The following is a 21,744-nucleotide window of genomic DNA, read 5'->3' as shown; positions in this document are numbered from 1 at the left end:
CTTCATTTATTCACTCTAATTTAAGGTTTTGCGTGCCGTAATACATTTTAACGTTTTTAGGTCTCTTTCTATAAGTCTATAATATATAAACAAACTATTATTGTATGTAAAGTAAGGTTTTTCAAATGTTTAAGAAGCTTCATTTAAAATTAGATTTAAAATGCAGAACCCCCCAGACTGGTGGCTAGTACCCGGACAGTGTGAGTGCCACTGAAAATCAGCTCACATGCTGCCTTCGGCACACATGCCATAGGTTGCCTACCCGTTATAATTGGAAGCCTACAGTTCCAATTCACAACTCCATCAGACTAGACACTGAGGGCACTATGTTTTCACCTGCAAGTTTCAAAAATTTCTTGGGTCACAATACAATTGTAATAATTCACAAATACACAGCACCTTTCATCTCTAAATTCTTTAGAAATTATGTACATAAACTGCCTCTGAATGCAGCCAATTCCAGGGTGCCTGTCTGCTGATCAGCAGATAAATTAGTGCACGGCACACTTGAGATAGAAAAGACGGAGATCAGGGAAACCCCCTTGGTCTTCAGGCATCAGAGGATTTTTAATATGTACACACAGCAGAAGGGACCTTGTTTTCAAGATTAAACCCACACCATCATCCTAGAACTCTCAGTAAACTGCACATTACCCATCTTTTTCCCTGTGGAACAATGGTGTTTCTTACATTGGACTAATCAGGATCTCTGAAAAAACCTCCCGGCAATGAACAGATGGATCTAACAGTGATCTAGTTATGAAAACAGATCAACAGTTGAGACTTGGTTTTTTCCATAGGTTATCAAGGAGCAACAATACACAGTGCCTAGTAACAATGAAATTTGACAAAGGAACAAGTGGGGAAGAAGTGGAGGGGAAAGAATCAAGTCCACATCTACTATGAAGTGTTTGTTTGTTTTAATATACAAGGCTAACTCAGACCTTGAAACTGGATCATATTCAGTCTCCTTTCCACCCATTTCCAGATGTTCCTCATTTTTGGTTGCAGGATGCCCTGTGCTCTGAGCCTGATATTTTGGGCCACTATTGCTGCATCATGCATAGCACAACATATTCTCAATTATGGTAAGAAAAAGAAGTCAAGAGGAATCCTGAGATCATACAAGGGTGTGAGCACGCCAAGCAAAGATGATGTCTTGACTAATTTAGTACAAAATTGCACTGGGAACAAGGCAGAAATATCTGATGTTATTTTGTATCACAAATAGTGCTGACTGCAAAGAAAATCAAAGGCCACCCTAGTAAGAACCAGATATAAAACTTTTTGAAGAAGTTTAGTCTGAGTGCATCTAGACCTAGAAAGTCTTACATTCTAGGATTTAAAAAAAACAACAACCGAAAAACAAGAAATCTCACAAGCTTAAAAGGCTTAGTCAGATAAGGTGACTCATTGAGACTTTCAGACTGATTTAGAAAAATTAGTGTTTTGTAACCTTTTACTTAGAACCTCTAATCTAGAATGAGCTAAAAACATTCAAAATTATATACATAGGGGATCACTTCCCTTTCATTGAAATACATCCATATTCAGAGAGAAAGTCAAGAGTTATTTTGAACAACATTATCCAATTGTCACCAGGATGGGACATGAAGAATAAAGTTACCCAACTGAAGTTATAAGGGGTAATTTAGGGAGATGGTATGTAATTAGCGAAACTAGGATCTACCCAGGACACTAGTTTTAGGAAAAGGTTCATGGTACCTTTAATAACCACTGAGGTTATGGCTTCTCCTTTTCAGTCTTACCCAAAAAATGGCACCACCTGCAGAAAAGTGATCCCCAGTACCGAGCACAAGTATAGGTAGGAAGCTTGTACAGTATTATGCCAACTGCACAGATACCTCTGTCAATGGTGAATTAACTAACACCCAATATTGACCAGCCATACAGGTTAAAATTTCCAACTTTCCACAACTTTGTATATAATTTCTTCCAGGTTTCTCTTCTCTCCCCACACCTTCTCACTCACACCAAACCGCATAGCTAATTTACAAGGTTCACAGCAGGACAAGGCTTCTGTGTGGTTTTTGGCCACAGTGCCACCACAATTGGACATTGTGAATTGGCAGCATGCAAACTCTTATCTCTCTACTGATGCCACAGCTTTAGTAGAATGTGCTACAGATTAGAGCCCCCGATTGTCACCACAGATCCACCAACTGCTTGGAGAACCCATCAGAACTCAGTTGACAATTCTGTCACTGCATGAGGCAGAGCAGAATCTTAGTAAAGCAGATACATTGAGTCACTTTTCTGATCATGAGCACACTTTAAGTGCTGCTTGTGAACCAGTTTGGGCAAGGAATAAACGTGTTGAGCTAGGTAAGACTCTGATCTGTAGCTAGTAAACAACTAAAAGGAATTAAGATAAACATTTTAGAAATGTTTTAACACGTTCCAGGCCATGCAGTTGTGCCCCCCATACGCATGTTTCAAATTCTAAAGTATTTGGCCTTCAGTCTTATGCATCACACCACTCCCAAGCCAGCACTGAATTACTACACATCACTATTATTGGTGAGAAGCACTGATGTGCTAGAAAAGTTTTTATAAGGTAATACAATAAAGCATAGGAATATTGTATTAAGAGTATTAGCTTTAAATTAGCATTGGAAGGAATTATGCATTATGCTTGGATTAACTAATGCATAATACTGACATTGGGTTAGAGGACGTTACTTAGCAATTTATTGGACAAATGAAGTTCAATTTTTTTATTAAGCACATTCCACGGTACAAAGCTTTAGATCATGAACAATATCTGTACAATTTAACAGTTTCAATCAGCTGTTCATACACAAACTTTCCAAACGGGTCATTGGCAAACATAATTACAAGTTAGAATTAGACTATCCCAGTGCTTTGAAACATTAATATAGCAGTAATGTACAATTGCTCAATTATGGTTAGCAAAACAAAGTCCAGAGTGCAGCCAGGAGTCCCAGGAGCCAAGTTCCTTGGGTGCCAATCACAAAGTCCACTGCTATGTTACACAAAGCACAATCAAAGAAGGTGAGACTGCATGTTCAAATACCATTATCTCCCAAGGAAAAACATGAATTTAATCTTACACATGCATAAAAAGGGACTCCATTCTTCATAAACAAATAGCTGTTTCTTCAGGGCTGCAACGGATGTCTTTTTTTAAAAACAGTTTAATATTAAAGCTATTAGATGAAAAGGGTAAAGTAAGCCACGTTCACAAACTACTGTCAAGCTTACCAAAAGGTGATCTTACAGACGCTTATTGAAACATGATATCTTCTGTACTTCATGAGGTTTGATCATCTCGAAGAAATAAATATCTTTGTAGTAACAAGTTAAAGGGAATTTCCTAACAAACACTGATCCCAACACCTCTCTCTCAATGGAATAGAGGACTAACTTTAAGTTGCATTTTTCTGACATTTCAGTAACATCTGATGTACGCTTCATTCTGAATTTGCCTGACATGAAGGTGGATGACATCTAACCATAGCTGTTGCACTGGAAGTTTAGTATTAAATCACTGGTCATCTAAAGTGTTACCGACATTCTTTAACTCTCCTCGACCAAAAAAGGGAAAATCTGAAACCAAAAAGTGCTGCCAACAGAAGACGAAATACACAACAAATGACGATAGAGAAATGACTGGCTACATATCTGTGACAACATATTTCTCCCCCAGGACAATAAGTATATCTTACACACTCTTGGTTTTAGTGCATTTTCAAACTAAGCATTAAAGAAAACTACTGAAAACTGTAGTCATACATGGCAACTTAATAGGACAATACTATAAAGATGGCATTTATCTGGGTCTTGCTTTCGCAAAGAAAAATATGATTAAATAAATGTGACTGTATAAATTAGAAACAGGAGAACCACGACAACGTAAGAAGGAACTACTAAGACATTTCCTAATAAGGACATGCTAATGAAGAGAAACATTGACCATGGCATCACAACAAGGTCATAGTGTAACAGCTATGGGTAAGTGATCTTAAATTCAACTTTAAATCTGGTCATCATAGTACTTTCTTGAAGGGGCCTCTACCCCGCCTCAATTGTTACAAGTTACATATTTAAATAAATGTAACTTTGGCTGATGGCATTTTTTCCATTGAGCAGCCAAACTAATGCTATGGAAGGACATCTGTAGGCATGTGTGGCAACCTACTAATTAAAAAAAAATGTTTTTTAAATACTGCGGCACAAAATATAAGATACAGAACATAAATTAAACTTTAATTTTTAAAAAGTTTAGAAATTACATTTTAAAATATGTAGTTCCCATTAAAAAAAATTCTAATGAATACTGAAAACTTCCTTTTGCAGAGAAATATTTCTATGTAATTCATATTAATCCCTTCAGTGCCAGTAGTTAGAATGTCCTGCTGCCAAGTGCTAACACATTTTGTATTAGTGTGTAGTGTCAGGAGATCCTGACTTCTAGCACCTGGAGGTTAAACTGTTATGTACATTATATCGACATGCTTATACAGTATTTGAAATTATGAGGCAAGCACACATGGAAAGATTTTACTATACCAAACATTAGGAAGAGTAGGACGGTTGTATTACAGGGCACAGTTAAAAGAAAAAAAGACGGTGCTATACAACTAGTTTAGATAATCTAGCCTGATTTACAGGTAATGTTTAAATTAAAAGAAAGTATTGGTGCAGAAACAAGTAAACTGTAATCCAAAAATATTACTGATCCATTCAGAAATATTTCTAATAGTCCAACGTACACCCCTATCAAACAAAACAGGCTCTGAATTTGTCATGAAGTCTAAAGGAGCATGGTGACTTTGAAAGCAAAACTCTGTACATTCTGGGTATGTGTTTGGCACCCAAATTTCACTGGAGAATATTTTTCTTTAAAGTCAGACAAAAGTGCAAAGCAATATAAATTAGGCCAAGTCCTTTCTTGACTTCTGATTTATTTCTGGAAAACAAGCCATCATAGTTCAGTTTATATGGACAATGTACATATGAAGCTTTGGATTTTTCACTGCGGTGAAGAGCAGGCTTCTGATTTTCATCTACTTGAAGTCAGTGAATTTGTAGTAAATTCCTTAGAGGAGACCTCTGGGGACTGAAGGGGAGCAGGAAAGATTAAGAGAAATACAGAATTGCGCTGCTTTGCATCTACACAGCATCTATCACCAATTCTGACTTTAGCTGTGAATCAACATCTTCAGGCATGTAGTAGCCAGATATCCAGTAGTTCAAGATTGTGGAACCCTGAAAAAGATAAAGACAAGCTGAAACAATGGAAACTATAATCAGGCCAAGTATAATCTATTATTTGTAGACATATGGCAGAAGTTAGTTGGTATCCATCACAGAACCCCCCTCCCCGCCATGCACTCTGAGCGCACATGAAGGCATTGGCATATTTAGACATCTTATTTTAGCAGGCTAATCAGTACAGCACATACTCCTTAGATCGTAAGTGTTAAAGGAACCAGGGTTCCTTTAGAATGATGCAATCAGTACAGGGTATGTCTACACCGCAATTAGACACCCACAGTTGGCCCATTGATCAAGGTCCCAGGTGCCTACATCACAATTAAAGAGACCCTTAGCCTGAGCCCTGCAAGCCAGAGTCAGCAGGCATGGCCAGACACAGGTGTCTAATTGCAAAGTAGACATACCCTTAAAGGCTCAAGAGGTGACAATACCACCACTATAGGGCATCATTTTAATTCTATTGATTGTGGAACCTGGACCATACTTTAAATCAGATTTGTATGCTGATTGGGATCTGCACCTTTTTAAGCTTTTGAAAATTCAGCCCTATAAACATGAATTAAACTGACCTTTTCCTTACATGTGAAATAAAACAAAAGTCTCTGCTAGGTCTTTAGGGATGGACTGGCAGGGGAAGACGAAGAAGTGTAGTAGTTGGCATAACAGGCCTTGTTCCAGGTTGAAACTTATCTAATGGAATTTCAACCTACTCTTAACACACCTCAGGAAACAACCCTCTTCTTCTACACACCACACAACACTATACAGAAGTGACCTAAACGTTATCCATTTTCATTAAAAATATGCATAGGTTATATCTGGTTGGATTGAATTTTTAATCATAGGTCTAAACAGTTGCACTGGGAAAATTGGCTTGTGAAACCATTCACCTTTTTGTTTAAATCAATCCAACCATGTAAACTATCCTTTATTCTATTTTTAATAGGACTATTAAGTTCAGTTACTTGTTATATGTATATATGAAAATGAGACTTAATGATATTGAGAAATGAGCCCACAAATCAGATAATTAGAATATTTCCACAAGAGCTACCTTTTCACACAGTTATATGATTACACTATTTGATTAAATAGCTTTTCCAAACTGAAAATTCTTACTGTAATTAAGCTTAAAATAATTAAATCTAAGGTTAAATTTCACTTTCCATGCCCAAAAAACATGCTGCAGACTTTGATGAACTGCTCTATTCATGAGACTTTCATAGCTGAAAGTTTAAAACATCTTTTCCCCCCTCCCAGTGCTTAAATATAAAGAATATTAGACTATCATATGGTAACAATTTTTATCATGTTACAATAAACAAAAGGAATTCAACAGAAGGCAATAAAACTTTCTTATAGCCCCCTGCCAGGGCTGTCAAAAATGATCCACTTTGAAGAGGCATATACATTCGGAGACTAGTAAAAATGGGTACAAAGCTTCTTTTGAGAATGTAGAGACGAACAGTGTTTGGGAGCATATACAATTGTTCCAGTAAATATCATAATAAAATACTGGATATTTTACAGTGATATTTTATGTAGATTTATGTTTTTGAATTATGATTATGAAAAAAATTCAGGGAAATGACACTGTGTGGTTCCTTCTATCCAAGAAACAATTACATAACTACCAAGACCAGTCAACTACAAGGATATGCAGCTTTGCATGTTTTCAATTCTCTGCATAATATGACAAGTCAGCCATATAAACTGCTCCAAACTGTGTCAAATGTATGGAATCTGCAGGGAAGTTGCTAACAGTGGCAAAAACATTTCATTTTGCACCAACAAATCTTAATGTAATCAAAGTGAGTTTGCAAGTGAGGGGGCAAGAGAAAGAGTGAAAGTAAGTCATGAGACAGGTACACTGCTGACCAAATGGAGTAAAATGCATAGGAGTAGATTGAAATAAGCTATACTGGACTTTTAGATGCCTAGGTAGTTATACTTCTGACTGGCATGAAAAATAGGACAGTGCTTCCATGATTGGAAGGTAATACAGTATAACCCTCCCAAAACTATTTCTGCACAACCTTTAAGCCATTCAAAACTATCTATACCTTGTTGGGGGGGGGGGGTAGGGGGGGGATATATAATTGGTACATGTCAACTGGTGGATTGTTTTATTTTGTCAATAAGGAAGTGTGGTTTTCCCACCAGGTGGCTTGTTCTAAAGGCGTCAATCAATCAGAAAAAAGGAAATTGTTTGGGCAGGGTGTAAATCACATGGTTAGCATTTGCAGTCCCCCAAATACTGACCCATGAAATCTGTAATATGAAAGTTGCCCTGTTTATGGTGAATGCAATTCCTTTAGGCTTGATACAACTCCCATTAAAGCCAATGGTAGTCTTTATTCATTTTAACAGGATTGGATCACATCCTTAGAGGCTCGACCAGTGGCAACTTTAGGTAGGCCAACACCATTACTGAAGGCACTGCAGTAATATTGCAGCTATTCAAACAAATATGAATTTTTAAACACTGTAAGCCACAGGTGGGCAGTGCTGAAGGAACTAGCTAATAGGGGGCTCTGAAACTGCCCATTCCCCTGGCCAGGCTGACATTCCTTTTAAGCTTGTTGCCTACCTGGTACACATAATGAATTTAGCAGACAGAGAAAACAAAGTCATTTTCAGACCTCTGGTCTTCTCCTTTAAGGAGAGTGTAAACAGCCAAGAAGGGAGTTTTATGCATGCCAACTTTTAACTGTCTTGCAGCACAATTCTTAATTTCTCAAAGCTTGTTCATGAACTTCTATAGTTTCCTTTAGACCACATTTAACTTTTTCTATATTACAGTGTTTAGATGATGAATATTAATTTAGAGAGGAAGTGAATAGAAGATAGATGTACTCAAATTAATGAATGGTGTAGGAAAGGTCAATTAGGCACTCCCATTTAGAGAGAGCAGAATTAAAAAGACTGTGTGGGCAACCATAAAACTGACATTTCTTAATTCGAGTGACTGATTAGCAACCTAATTTTCTAGCCTTTTTTTAAAATTTTTTGGTCATTTCTTTGGGGATTTTTGTTTTCTTTAAGGAAAAGGGTAAACATTTAATAGCCATGCATCATCAGCAGATTTGAACACTGAGCGTTCAGCATTGCAGCACACACTGCTACCACTTGAGCTACGGGTCTGTAACAGGAAGCAGGAGAAGGCTGTTATCCTACAGGAGATGGAATGCTGGGTCCTGGGTGTTGAGGAAGCCCAGCCTGCAATAGCCCTCTTTCTGTCCTTCCCCACTCAGGAGACAGAGAACTCCAGATCAATGTGGTACCCCCAGATGAAGGGAAATGGGTCACTGGGTTCAGGTGGATGGAAGAAACCAGCCTCCCTCTCTTTGGAATGTTCATGAGATCTGTTATTAGTTTAATAAGCTGCCCACATTTTCCTGAAGCTTGTAAGTGAGAATTGCCATTTATAATGATTTACTTCTCAACAAAAGCAAAATGGAATTTCATTAGGCAAAGAAAAGACATTTCACTGACAAGAAGGCTACCCCCTAGAAAATATCAAAGGTCTTCTGCAAACAATGAAATAATTTGTGGCACTCATGGTTACAAAATATCGAGGCCATGAGCTTAACAAGACTTAAAGAAGAAATAGACATTTATATGGAATGTGGTGTTGTTCTGTTGGTCCCAGGATATTAGAGAAACAAGGTGGGCAAGGTAATGTTTTTTTATTGGACCAACTTCTGTTGTGTAGCTTGAAAGCTTGTCTTTCTCATCAACAGAAGTTGGTCTAATCAAAGTTATTACCTCACCCACCTTGTCTCTCTCATTTATATGGACAATGAGACTATCCAGTTACATTTGATAGGAAAACACTTTTTAAGATAGAGAAAACCGCATGAATTCGGGCATAAGCCACACTACTACAAATTGCCTCTGGTAAGAAAAAAATTGCCCTATGGGCAAGCTTACTCCATAATTGTACTCTGTGAGGTGTCTGACCTTCCTCTAAAGCATCTGGTACTGGCCATTGTCAGAGACCATACTGGACTGTATGGGCTTCAGGTCTGACCTGGTAAGGCAAACTCTGTTTCCAAATCTCAACATTCACTGCTATATACAGTAACTGTTGGCAACCACATGGATGACATAAGAAAAAGACTCCATTGATCTAGCAAATGGATCTACAGCAGAGTTTTTACCCAATATATTTAGACAACTAAATATATATTGACTGTTGCAGAGAAATGGAAACAGTCAGACTTCATGAGAGTCTCTTCTGATGGCTTCAAACTCATTTTTCCTAACATGATGTATTTTTTCCTTTTGAAAACTTTACTACTGGTGGCTATCACAGGGAATTGTCATTTATGATGAACATTAGTCAAAATGGCATACATCTCCATTTCCTGGAGACCGATGGGCAGTGCTGGCTAGTCCCAGAAACAGAAAGATAAAAGCCTCAATGAAGAGCACAATCTAACTGAACTCTAAAAGGCTCTAATCTAGTTTCATAGAAATGTGCAAGAATACTTTTTTCAGTGTTACTGTAATTTACAAGCATGCCTCCGTTATATAACAATTTCCACATGATGCATTTTAAAGTGCTATAGATCATTAAGGCTCACAGCACCCAAAGAAGATAGAAGTATAAAGAAAATCTTGACGTACAGGTCACTGTGTTCTCTGACAAAGGGCAGATCTGCTCTGCAACAGATGTGCCCTGCCCAAAGGAAAATCTCTCATCTCCATACTACTAATGTAGAAAGGGGCATTATGTGACATGCCCAAATTCACACAGAGCCAGCAGAACAGCCCAGGACAGAATCTGAGGCTGGAATATTGAGAAGAGCTTCATGTTGGCTTTACGCTGCTCTCCATTGAAACAAATGGTTGAACTCATAGCATCATCAAGACAGCTCTGAGCACTTCTGAAAGTCCCAACTTCCAGAGCCCTTCGTCTAGTTACTGGATCACAGGTTCCTCACACACTGTGTGATAAGCTTTAGGCTCTGAAAGAATCCTCGCATTCTAACCAGAAAATGCGTAGGTAAGAAGCACAGCATACTTGCCAAAAGTACCGAATAAAAATTCTGATGGACAGTAGTTAAAATTAATGGTAAAAACATTTGTTATTTTTAAATTGTACAAATTTTTAAATTGTGTATTTTTAGAACCTTTGGTTTAACAAACATCATTCTCAGCAGAGTGGATAAAAAAATCAATGATTTTTTTTAAAATAAAAAAATTGGATTTTTTTGATAAAATGCTTTTTAAGGCAAAAACCTATCTAAAGATAGTTTGAATTAAGATAATTATAGCTCAAAGATTTCATCATGGAATAGGGATTATAAATTCTAATTCTATAATATGAGACAATATATTCATGTAATGTTTAAGAAAAGTTTTGTAAATGAGTTCCAACAGTTCAAGGATTAGGGACCCAATCTTATGCGGATCCATGGGCTTCTGTATAGAAAGATTAACCTAAATCATCTATCTACCCAATGGGGCTCAGTGCTCAGTCTAGAAAGTACCATCAGAGATGCTTAGTTTTGCAGTTATCAAACTGTGGATTTGGGTCTCCAGGGATAACATGCTTGCTAACAGCAAAAATGTTTTTAAATAAAATAAATAAATAAATAGAGGTGAGAAATAAACTTCAACCCTATTGTCCCTCTGCAAATTTGTGTACACAAAGTCAATCCCTTACACCTCTCTCTAAAAGTGCAAAGTTTCAAAAAGTTCAATGAACAGAAGATTGTCGGGGGCGGAATAGATCTGGACAAGAAGTCTGGAGATAAATGTGAGAAGGGAGGGACAGGCAGTAGAAACAAAAGTGAAACTGTTTGAGCAGCCTATTCCAGAAGTCTTGAGGTCTGAGTGTAGCTGTCATTGATTTGAGATCTACCATACCATTCTCTCACTAGAAGGGAAAACCTATAATGGCAGCAGGCCGTAAGAGAGACTCAGTTTGGGAATATTTTAATGAAGTTCCTCTACCTGTGGGTAAGAGAGGCATCCGTTCAAAATGCAAACAGTGCAACAAAGAAATGCAAAGCCTGGTTGCCAGAGTGAAACAAATCATGAGAAGTGTTCCTTCTCAGGAGGAAGCTGCATTGAAGATGATGAAAGGAACATGTCTGAACATGCAGCATCTTCAGGTTGGTAAACTTCTTTATTTCATACTTCTTTCTTAAGGACTGCCTGTCTTCCTTCTGGACTATTCTTGAATTCTCATGTTTGAGCAAAAAATATAGTTGTTACTCTGTGGTACTATCACTTTAGATGCAGTTGTGATAAAAAATAAATAGCTGAAATAGACAGATCTTTTTACAATTTCACCTTTAAATTATTACATCGGCCAAACTGGACAGTCTCTACGGAAAAGGATAAATGGACACAAATCCGATATTAGGAATGGCAATATACAAAAACCTGTAGGAGAACACTTCAACCTCCCTGGCCACACAATAGCAGAAGTGTTCTCCTACAGGTTTTTGTATATTGCCATTCCTAATATCTGATTTGTGTCCATTTATCCTTTTCCGTAGAGACTGTCCAGTTTGGCCGATGTACATAGCAGAGGGGCATTGCTGGCATATGGACCAGACTTCAAAGAGAAACTGCTGAGCTTCAGTTCATCTGCAAATTTGACACCATCAGCTCAGGATTAAACAAAGACTGTGAATGGCTTGCCAACTACAAAACCAGTTTCTCCTCCCTTGGTTTTCACACCTCAACTGCTAGAAGAGGGCCTCATCCTCCCTGATTAACTAACCTCGTTATCTCTAGCCTGCTTCTTGCTTGCATATATATACCTGCCCCCTGGAAATTTCCACTACATGCATCCGACAAAGTGGGTATTCACCCACGAAAGCTCATGATCCAAAACTTCTGTTAGTCTATAAGGTGCCACAGGACTCTTTGCTGTTTTCATTAACATGGTTCAGTCATTAAGCCCAGGATACAGTCCACCCAACAGAGCAGATCTTGCAGGCAAATTACTGGATAAAGTGTATGAAAGAGAAATTGAGCAGTGTGCAAAAGATCTAGAGGGTAAAATTGTTAACCTGAGTCTTGATGGGTGGAGCAATGTCCACAATGATCCTGTTGTATGTGCTTGTGTGACAACAGAAGGGAATGTCTTCCTTACAGAAATAATTGATACATCAGGAAATGCACACACAGAATACTTACAAGTAGCAGCAGAAAAGGTTATAACAAACTGTGAAAAAAATTCAAATGTCTAGTATGCAGCTGCGTCACAGACAATGCTTCAAATGTATCCAAGATGAGAAGAAATGTATCCAAGCTAATAACATATTGTTGTAGTGCTCATTTGATGCTCCTCCTAGCCAAAGAGGTCACTGTTCCAGAAATAAAGGCTAATGTTGTTGAAATGTTGAACACATGCTGAGTACCCTGAAGCCTACTTCTGTAGTCCTGAACAAAATGCAGGGAAATAGCTGTTTTATTGCTGATGCTGTTGAAATTTGGAAGGAACTAAGAGAGATCTTAAAAAGAGAAATATGCAATGACAGAGTTAAATTACAAGCATTAAAAAAAACAAACGGGACAAGGACTATCTCCAGCTCATTTTCTTACAATTATTCTCAATACTCGGTACCAGGGTCAAACCTTAACTGCTGAAGAAGAGGAGTTGGCTATGACATGGACATCCAGCAATCATCCCTCCAAAATGCCAACTATAATAAACTTCAGAGCTAAGGGTGAACCATTCAAAAAATATATGTTTGCTGATGATGTTTTAAAGAAAGTCACACCAGTGAACTGGTGAAAGTCACTTAAGGACTTGCATTCAGAGACTGTTGAAGTGACAATCTCACTTAGCAGCAGTAGCTTCTTCTGCCGGTGTAGAAAGAATATTTTCTTCCTTTGGACTAATTCATTCCAAATTGAGAAATCGTTTGGGACCTGAAAAAGCAGGAAAGCTTGTTTTTCTTTTCCAGGTTATGAACAAACAGGAAAATGAAGGTGAAGATGACTGAGTTAGCTGCAGAAGCCAATATTTTAAGTTTCTCATGTTGACCTGGCTGACATAGTCGATTTAATTTGTTTTTTTAAATTTCATTTAACTATTTTATTTAAAAACAATTTTAACAAAAACAAACCTGATTTTAAAGAACTTGAATGTTTAAATTAAAAAATGCATATGCTTGTTTTGTTAAAATACTATAGCTTTGCTGTTGAAGAAAAAAATCCAGAATACATAATGCTGTTGTTTTAGTTAAATAAAACAATTTAAATGTCTGTCTGGTGATGTTCTCCTTCTAATACAGCACAGCAAGAAAATCCTCCAAATATTAATGATTAAACTGTTGAATTGGAGATAGTTCACCTCCCAATGACTTAATATCTGCTTCAATTACCTTTGGTAAATGAAATAACCAAACAATCATTCTTTTTCTGATATAGCTGTAAAACTAATCTGAAAATTTTTCAAAATAAATCACTTTAAAAATGTAGTGTGTACCTTCTAAAAATAAAACCTGCATCTATCTGAGTTGTGAAAAATATGTATTAAGGTTATAACAACTAACAAGAATGCACTTTTATGTAGAAATCCATGATTAAATGAAATCTTCCTGACAAGTGATTTAAATCAAATCCACCCTGATTCTCAGTTTGAGATTTATGACAACGGAATATCTTTTTAAACGACCTAGCTATAAATTCTTACAATTCTCAATTGTAAATGTGTTGCAAAAATATAGTGGTTAGTACATCAACTACCTGATTAGAGGCAGGAGGAACAGTAGTGAAGATGTAGAAGATGAGTTAGATCCTATGATATTTTAAGCTTTAAGAACCAAAGCCTGATACCACAACAAAGGCTTCTTGATCCAAACAGCAGCAGCATCAACAGTAGATACATTAGGAAAACTCAGAGCCAGTTGATATATAAATTACTATAACCAGCACCAGGCAAAATGACAGTGAATACACAAGTACAGAATACATTTAATATAATAGAGTTTACCTTATGAGGCTAGTAAAGTGCAGACTGTTATCTGGAGATGTAAGTGTATGTTCGGGATGGAGAGCGTGTCTCATTCTGGGCACTGGGTGGCACATTTAAGAAATCCCAAATCAGAATTGTGTCATCGTGGGAACTACTAATGATCTGAAATTCATCAAACTGGAGTCTAAACACACGTCCTGAATGTTCCTATAAACAGTAAGAGTTCAGTTAGTAGGCCAGGAGATGGATCATTTTTCACTAATTTCATACTCCAACACTCATTTGGACACAAAATTGGAGATGAAAGTTTTGACTTGCTGGTCAAGGTTCATACACAGGTCTGAGAAGAATTACTGCTATTTAAATATTGCCACAAATACAGTGGCTTCAATATAAAATTTGTGTAGGCCATGAATTTTACTATGAAGTTGAGAACCAGAGAGATAAACGCTGAGAGTAAGCAACTTAAACAAAAAAGATTGGCTAGTACTGACAAGCTGTCAGGGTTTATCTGCTGTACAAATTTTTTTTGTATGTTTAACAGTGCTGCTACTTAAAGTATTGTGCAGTCCCCATAAGGCACTTCATTAGCCATTCCATTCCTGTGCACTAGCACAGGACCCTGCAAAAGTCTGTACTTGGCCCTTGATCCACCATAGTAAGTGATGGCATTGTACCTTTTAAAAAAATGTTTAAATGACTGGCCAAAGGTGCCATACTGATAACCCAGTGACTGGAGTCTGAAGTCAACACATACAGTAATTGAATTATACTCAAAGAATAAGAAGTCAGTGGAGTCCCCCCTGCCATTCAATACTTGATCTCTATGCCAAGACTGCTGATAAGGGACCCAATTACAGTTTTTGTGCTGTGGGCTCTTCTGAAGGAAGTGGACAAGCCAAGATCATTTCACATAAGCCATCATCTCACCACAAGATCCTCTCCCTTCCTGCATCTATTCTTTCCATTTTTACAATTAGGAGAAAGGTTTAAGGAAGGCTGATAGTATTCCAAATTGTTTCCATTTAATAGAAGTCCATTTATTTAAAGCCAGTGGTACAATATTTATATGATATTAAAATACCACACCAGAAACCAGAATGATTTGGATGCAATGTCATATTGATTACATTTTTGGACCATTTGAGAATACCAAGCCAGAAGAGCTTAACAGCTCAATTTTTCTTCTATGCTCAGAGTCAACAAGAATTCAGTGCACAATGCAGCATGCCCAATCCTCTTTCTTTGTTCCCAGCTCTGGGAACAGAGCAGAATTTGCAGGATGTGCTGAATTTCTTATCTACCCCAAGCCACTCGATGCATTTGCAATAAAATTTAACATTAAAATGTTCACTTTTGCCAAATATAAAATAGTATTATTGTGCAAAACCCCAAATGTATCAATGTTTACATACCACCAATGTACGCAAGCATAGTGTGCTGGCTGGGGCACGAGGGTCAAGAGCAGCTTGCAAGTCCCAAACTTTAATTTTGCTATAAAATGAAACAAGAATGTTGGTTATTTTATTATACTAGAAACGTTACTTCAATTATAAACATTACAAACACATTTGAATAAACAGAAAGCAAATGTTGGAATCTCCCCAACACCAACCAATTAGCAATAAGACAATATGAGCATATGACTAAAGAAATTCTAAGACTAAGTTTGTTGGGGACTGGGATTGTCTTGTGTGAGCACAGCAACTAGCACAAGGGGGCGTTGATCACTGATTGGGTGTCTAGTCACTGCTGCACACATATATACATAAACAGAATTGTTCACTTCTGCATCTGGGGAATATTTTGCATATTAACTTAGAATTGAGAAGACCTCACAGTCTAGCATACTGCCAATGAAATGCAGGGAGAACAGCCCCTGGAAATCTATTTAGGATTACAGATCCCAGGGGATGGATAGAATCAAAATAACCAATTCAAGTTGAAAGGAGTTCCTGACTTGCCTTCAACAGCACTATGATGTTCACTTGAACTACAATTCAGCTCAATACCAGAGCTGACAAGCTAACAAGGAGAATAAAACCAATGGGATAATCCGTGTCCCTGTACAGTTTCCTTGAACTCACTCAATGTTAAGCCATTTTCCTTTACAGGTGGCTCCTGATGCCCTCATAGCAGCCCCACACGACTAACTTTAAGGCTCCTAACAGAGAACAGAAGATATTGCAGCCTCTCTGCTGGACTGTGCTGCTGCAATTTCAAAATTTTGTGAGCTCATATTTATATAGCCTCAGAATACAAACAGTTTCAGTGCTGGTGTCTAGTAAAAAGGCAGCCAGACCTGTTGGGAAGCAGGGAGTTTCTCAAGGAGTGATGTTTACGGGGAGGAAACAAAGTGAAGTGTCTATTCAGAACAGACACTACTTAAGACAAGCTATTTGTCCATTCTAACCAGCTTGAACTGTACAGCAAAGCCATATAAACTTGATTAGTAGAATACTTAATTCTGCAGGGAGCTAGAGCTACTTACCTACCCCTACGAAAAGAGTTAAAAAGACCTAAGAACAAGTTACTGGAAGGAGCTGCAGAATAAAACAGAATACATAATATTCAAAGGCTACATTCAGAACATAGGTAGTCTGCATTATTGAAATCTACAGGAACTGGGCAACACCCAGGTTAAATGTAGATCTGTCATAACCAGATCACTTAGACAACAGGATGCAAACCAAAAGAGAATCCCTCATTGTGTGTGTTAGGGATGAGAACTTTCAAAAGTGTGCTTTACTAGGAGATACATGAATAATTTTCTCGAAGTGTGTTTGAAGTACGTACCCGTCATAGGCTCCACTAACAATTCTCTTGTTATCAAATCTGATGCATCGAACCAGTTCTTCATGGCCTTCTAGTACTCTTAAACAGGCCCCACATTCAATATCCCATAACCTTAAGAAAACAGAAGAAATGGATCTTTGAGAAACACTCGTGTGACAATAGCGCTCCAATCCACTTACTCATGGTGCAATTTCCATTTTAATATAATCTTTATTGGGTCTCTGAAAACGAAAACCATACTACACTGCGAAAAGGTACACCTGAGGCCCCTGTACGCAGTTCCCAGAAGGGAGTACATTGCAACTCAGACACATTCCTAGTCAGTCTGCCCCATGGAACTGGCTCGATCCTTTTCCAAATTAAATGCATTTTAAAAGTAAAGGCTGTAAGCTTATGACTATTTCAATATAAATGAAGTTTATTGCTGAATCCATCTCCCTTTTTGTTTTGCAGATAACGCCATGTGTATCAGAGGTACACCTCTACCCTGACAGAACGCAACCAGATATAACATGAATTCGGATATAACGCGGTAAAGCAGCAGGGAGCCCCGGGCCCTTTAAAGCACCACCCAAGCCCCGCTGCTTTACCGCGTTATATCCGAATTTGTGTGGAGCCCTGGGCCCTTTAAATTCCCACCTGAGCCCCGCTGCCAGAGCTCCGGTGGTGATTTAAAGGGCCCGGGGCTCCCAGCAGCGGCTGGAGCACTGGGCCCTTTAAATCACCGCAAGGGAAGCCAGTCCAGGCTGGTACGCCATACCGGACTGAACCTGATATAACGCAGTCTCAACTACAAGGCGGTGAGATTTTTTGGCCCCCGAGGACCACGTTATATCGGGGTAGAGGTGTATATGTAGTAACTGAAATAACCTGGTGCTTTAATTGGACCCCCAATTTCTCTAATGATCTTCAGATCAATAGACTGTATTAAGATGTGGGATCTGTAAATTACATTTTTAGATGCTGACATCAGCCCAACAGTTTGTGAGCTGCACTTGATTGAGTATATGTTGTATGTTACCTGTTCCCTCCTTAGCAATGGTTGCCTGTTCTAATGCTGACAAGACATATCAAAAACTAAATGATTACTGTGCTATTAAACTGTAAGGCAGGTTCAAGAGACCTAGAAAAAAATCCCTTCTTTTTACATTTGCAAATGCATATTGTCTCCAATATGCTGTTAGCAACTGTCTTCAACCCACCTAATGGTGTTGTCTGATGATCCACTCACAACTAGTCGATCCCTGTACTGAAGGCATGCAATGCCACGCTTGTGCCCATTTAGAGTACGAACAAACTCACATGTGCTTGTACTCCAGACCTGTAGAAAAAATTGAAAACATTCCATTTTGAGAGAGCTCGAGGTTTTATACATTAAATGGAAATTATGTTCAAACTTCATTAAAAAATCAGGACTCGAAAGAAGAACTTTGAGGGGAAAGCTGACCGAAAGCTTAGATTGTAAGCTCTTCCGGGGATAGGATCATGGTGTATTTTGTATTTGCACAATGTGCATCACAATGGGGCTGCAAACCCAGCTGGGTCCTCCCAGCACTGCTATAATACATAAATCTGTTCAAATTGACTAAATCTTAAATTTAAAATATTAAAAACGTTTACACTTTTTTTGTAAAGCAAGTAAGCATTGCTTAAGTAATTTTAGAATTCTGATTGAATTTAAATGTTGGCTGGTTAGCAATCACATCACAAAACAACAAGCTTCTAGACACAAAAGACTAGTCTGAATATCATTAACCTATTTTTTTTTTTACCATTGACATGGCCAACAATCTACTGTTTATTGAACACAAGACCAGGGACACTTGACTTGAGGCTGAGAGAAGAATGTTTGGGGGTGGAAAGATGGGGTTCAATGTTAAATTAATTGTTTAGAATCTTTGTGCATTTTTTTTAAAGAAGTTGTATTTAAAGTTGTAAAGGGTCTAATGGGTCATTTTCCAAAAGAATACAGTACCTTAGTGTCAGACATAACTTCGCCAGAAAAAGTTCTTGGCACAATCTAAACCAGCTGTGGTTCTAGGGAGGGAGGGAAATATCTTTGTTGTATAGTAAGTTTGGGGTAACTAAGATGATCTGGCAGTCTTCAAAAACATAGCATTTTAATCCCTCAAACATGGCAAAATTTGGTTTAGTTGCTGAGAAGGTATGGTGGGGAAAGGTGGCTGCCTATACATTTCATGTCTAGAACAGGATTGCCAATTTATAGAAAACAAATAATTTGGAAAAAAGCACAGAAAAGTGCCATGCTTAATTTTCTAGCCAATTTCAAGACCTAATCTTGAGTAGATTTTAAGCTTTTTATAACTTTATGAAAGAAGCCACAAAAAATGTTACAAGCCAAGTTATTTGCATAAAAGCTTTAACATCTAACAGGAAGTCACAGATGAATGATAAAGAAATAGCCACAGAACTGCTCACATACACATTTGGGAATTGGATTTTAAGCACACATTCAACAACTCTAAATTTTTCTGAAGTGGAATTTTTTAAACTTTTGGGCACACATTACAAATCAAAATTATTAGTAGTTTCCTGAGTAAACTTTCTGCCAACTTACTTTAATGGTCCTGTCACCTGATGCAGAGACAATATACTTGTCATCAAAGTCTACAACATTAACAGCAGCACGATGGCCAACCAACACACGGCGCAAGGTGATATCAGTAGGTGATGCCATATCCCAAACAGCAATGGACCTGTCCTTTGAACATGTCACCATTAAGCCATTACAGAAACGCAGATGAAGCACTGCCTCGTTGTGATGAATCAGTGTGTTCAGAACTTCGCCTGTGTTTACATCCCAAACTCTGTGGGGGGAGAGAAATGAAATTTATCCTGAATTAACTGAGATGACTACACACATTACAATCAGGAAATGTATGCAATGAAGAGTGGTCTGTTAGTCTGAGGGACAGCCCTTCTCAACCACTTTATCTCTCTGGCTGCCCAAAGTTGCTAAGTCTCATGGCTTGCTTCCAGAAGTCATTTTACCAGACAAAGGGGCTTATGTATAAAAGCCACAAATCAAGCAGAGGCTGACAATGGATTACACCGAGGACTGGTAATGAGATACGAATCTTTTACCTATATGAAAGATGCCAGTTCAAGTTCAGGTCAGCAGCAACTGGAAGTTACTGCCATCCCATAGCTGTCCACTAGCTCATGTGAAACAAAGATGTGGTAATCTCCCCTCAATTCGTAGTGCAATGGCATCCACACCACATAAGAGACCATAAATGGCTCTCTCAGAGATTAAGAACTCATTGGACATGGAGAATGAAGTCTCCTCCAGGCAAAGGCAACACAGAACACTCCACAGAAACCTGCAATGACTTTGACTGTGCTGTACCTGGGACGAGCATTGCCGTTTCCAGGGCTGTCACTACAGCCCCCTTATTGAGCATTAAGATCACACAAAACTTTAAACCTAAGAATACAGGAATGGCCAGCGATCGAATGTCAGTATCATATCAATGGTGGTCAGATTTTTCAGAGGAAGATGCAAGAAACCCTAAATTGGGCAATTATGGAATACTCCACTCAGCAGAGAAGTTTCTTCCTATCCCAGTCAGATGTTGGCTTATGCTCTGAATCATGAGGATTTATAGTCTTTCAAAACTTTTGAAATTCAAATCCTACAAGTATGCAACTCTAAAGCTTGGGGATGCTAGAAAATACTGCATATAGTCTTTTGCTGTATCATGTGTCTAGCCCTTAAAGACACAGTACTATATTTGTTTTGTGGAGTGGTCCTTATGCTTTAGTACTTGCAGTAGATTATTTGTTTTGAGTGTCTCTACCCCAGACTTGAGTTCATTGGGCTAATACTTGAGGCTCACCTCACTGTAGAGTCCGAAGATCCAGTTACAATGACTCTCTCGTCATACTGCAGGCAGAGAACAGAGCCAGTGTGCCCTGTTAATATTTTCAAACATTCCAAGCTTGTTTTATCCCAAATCTGTCAAAAACAAAGATATGGGTTGAAATTTTGGCTTTCACTATTGTGAAGAGAAGACCAGTGGTGGCAAAGAGAATCCATGAGCAATCCAGCATGCACATTCTCCTGCCTTCGCTTCTGTTTTTATCTTCTCCTGCCTTGCCAAGGAGATAAGCACATGCTGGACAGATCTATGAAACTGCCAACCATGAGACAGAAATTTGTCATCCATAAGGAAACATTTTGTTTCATAGGGAAAGAGCAGAAATTAGCAATAATCCAAATCATTAACAAAACCATAGGATGCAGCCAAGCAAGGGGGCACAAGCCATCTGTTTACAGTAAACCTGATTTCATGACGGTGTTGATTTTCAATCTGGTCAAAATTGCCATGATTGGCAGTCCACATCACTCATGAGGCAAAACACAAGCAGGGATATGTTACCAGCTTCCCCTGAGAGATCATGCAAAACATGCCATCCTCAGAAAGTGCTGCACAAACACCACTACCCCACAAAAAGACAGGAGAGATGGGTCCCAAGGAAACAAGCGGCACCTGACAGCCTCCTTTCCAAGTCTAAAGCCAAGACAGAGGCAGTGGCTCATGTCTCTACATAAAGAGGAAGGAAGTATATTACCTTGATGGAGTTATCCCGTAGGCCACTGATGATCTTTTCATCATCATACTGTAAACAGTAGACACCTTTGCTATTTTCAGAGCGGCACTGAATTCTTTGCAAGTTGTGTCGTCCACATCGCCAGTTAGATTCTATAGTCTAGA

The 21,744-nt window shown here is 38.3% G+C and overlaps 1 protein-coding gene across 8 annotated transcripts in view; it reads right to left on the bottom strand.

Annotated features, from left to right (window-relative positions):
• Positions 1-4,929: 4,929 nt before the first annotated feature.
• The window catches only part of FBXW11 (F-box and WD repeat domain containing 11), a 168,370-nt gene continuing 151,555 nt past the window's right edge, over positions 4,930-21,744 (bottom strand). For all 8 annotated transcript variants that reach the window (XM_045027667.1, XM_045027668.1, XM_045027674.1 and 5 more), the window contains 8 exons: positions 21,602-21,739; positions 20,866-20,984; positions 19,584-19,833; positions 18,208-18,326; positions 17,006-17,116; positions 15,625-15,703; positions 14,228-14,416; positions 4,930-5,253 (listed from right to left, as the gene is read on the bottom strand). In XM_045027667.1, the coding sequence (XP_044883602.1) occupies positions 14,255-14,416; positions 15,625-15,703; positions 17,006-17,116; positions 18,208-18,326; positions 19,584-19,833; positions 20,866-20,984; positions 21,602-21,739 (978 nt within the window). In that variant the 3' untranslated portion in view covers positions 4,930-5,253; positions 14,228-14,254. The remainder of the gene's footprint in view (positions 5,254-14,227; positions 14,417-15,624; positions 15,704-17,005; positions 17,117-18,207; positions 18,327-19,583; positions 19,834-20,865; positions 20,985-21,601; positions 21,740-21,744) is intronic.

The sequence above is a fragment of the Mauremys mutica genome, chromosome 8 (assembly GCF_020497125.1).
Source record: "Mauremys mutica isolate MM-2020 ecotype Southern chromosome 8, ASM2049712v1, whole genome shotgun sequence".
In the NCBI taxonomy this organism is placed as follows: Eukaryota; Metazoa; Chordata; order Testudines; family Geoemydidae; genus Mauremys; species Mauremys mutica.
Note: the sequence above shows the minus strand (reverse complement) of the source record. Positions and strands in the feature narration are given on the sequence as shown.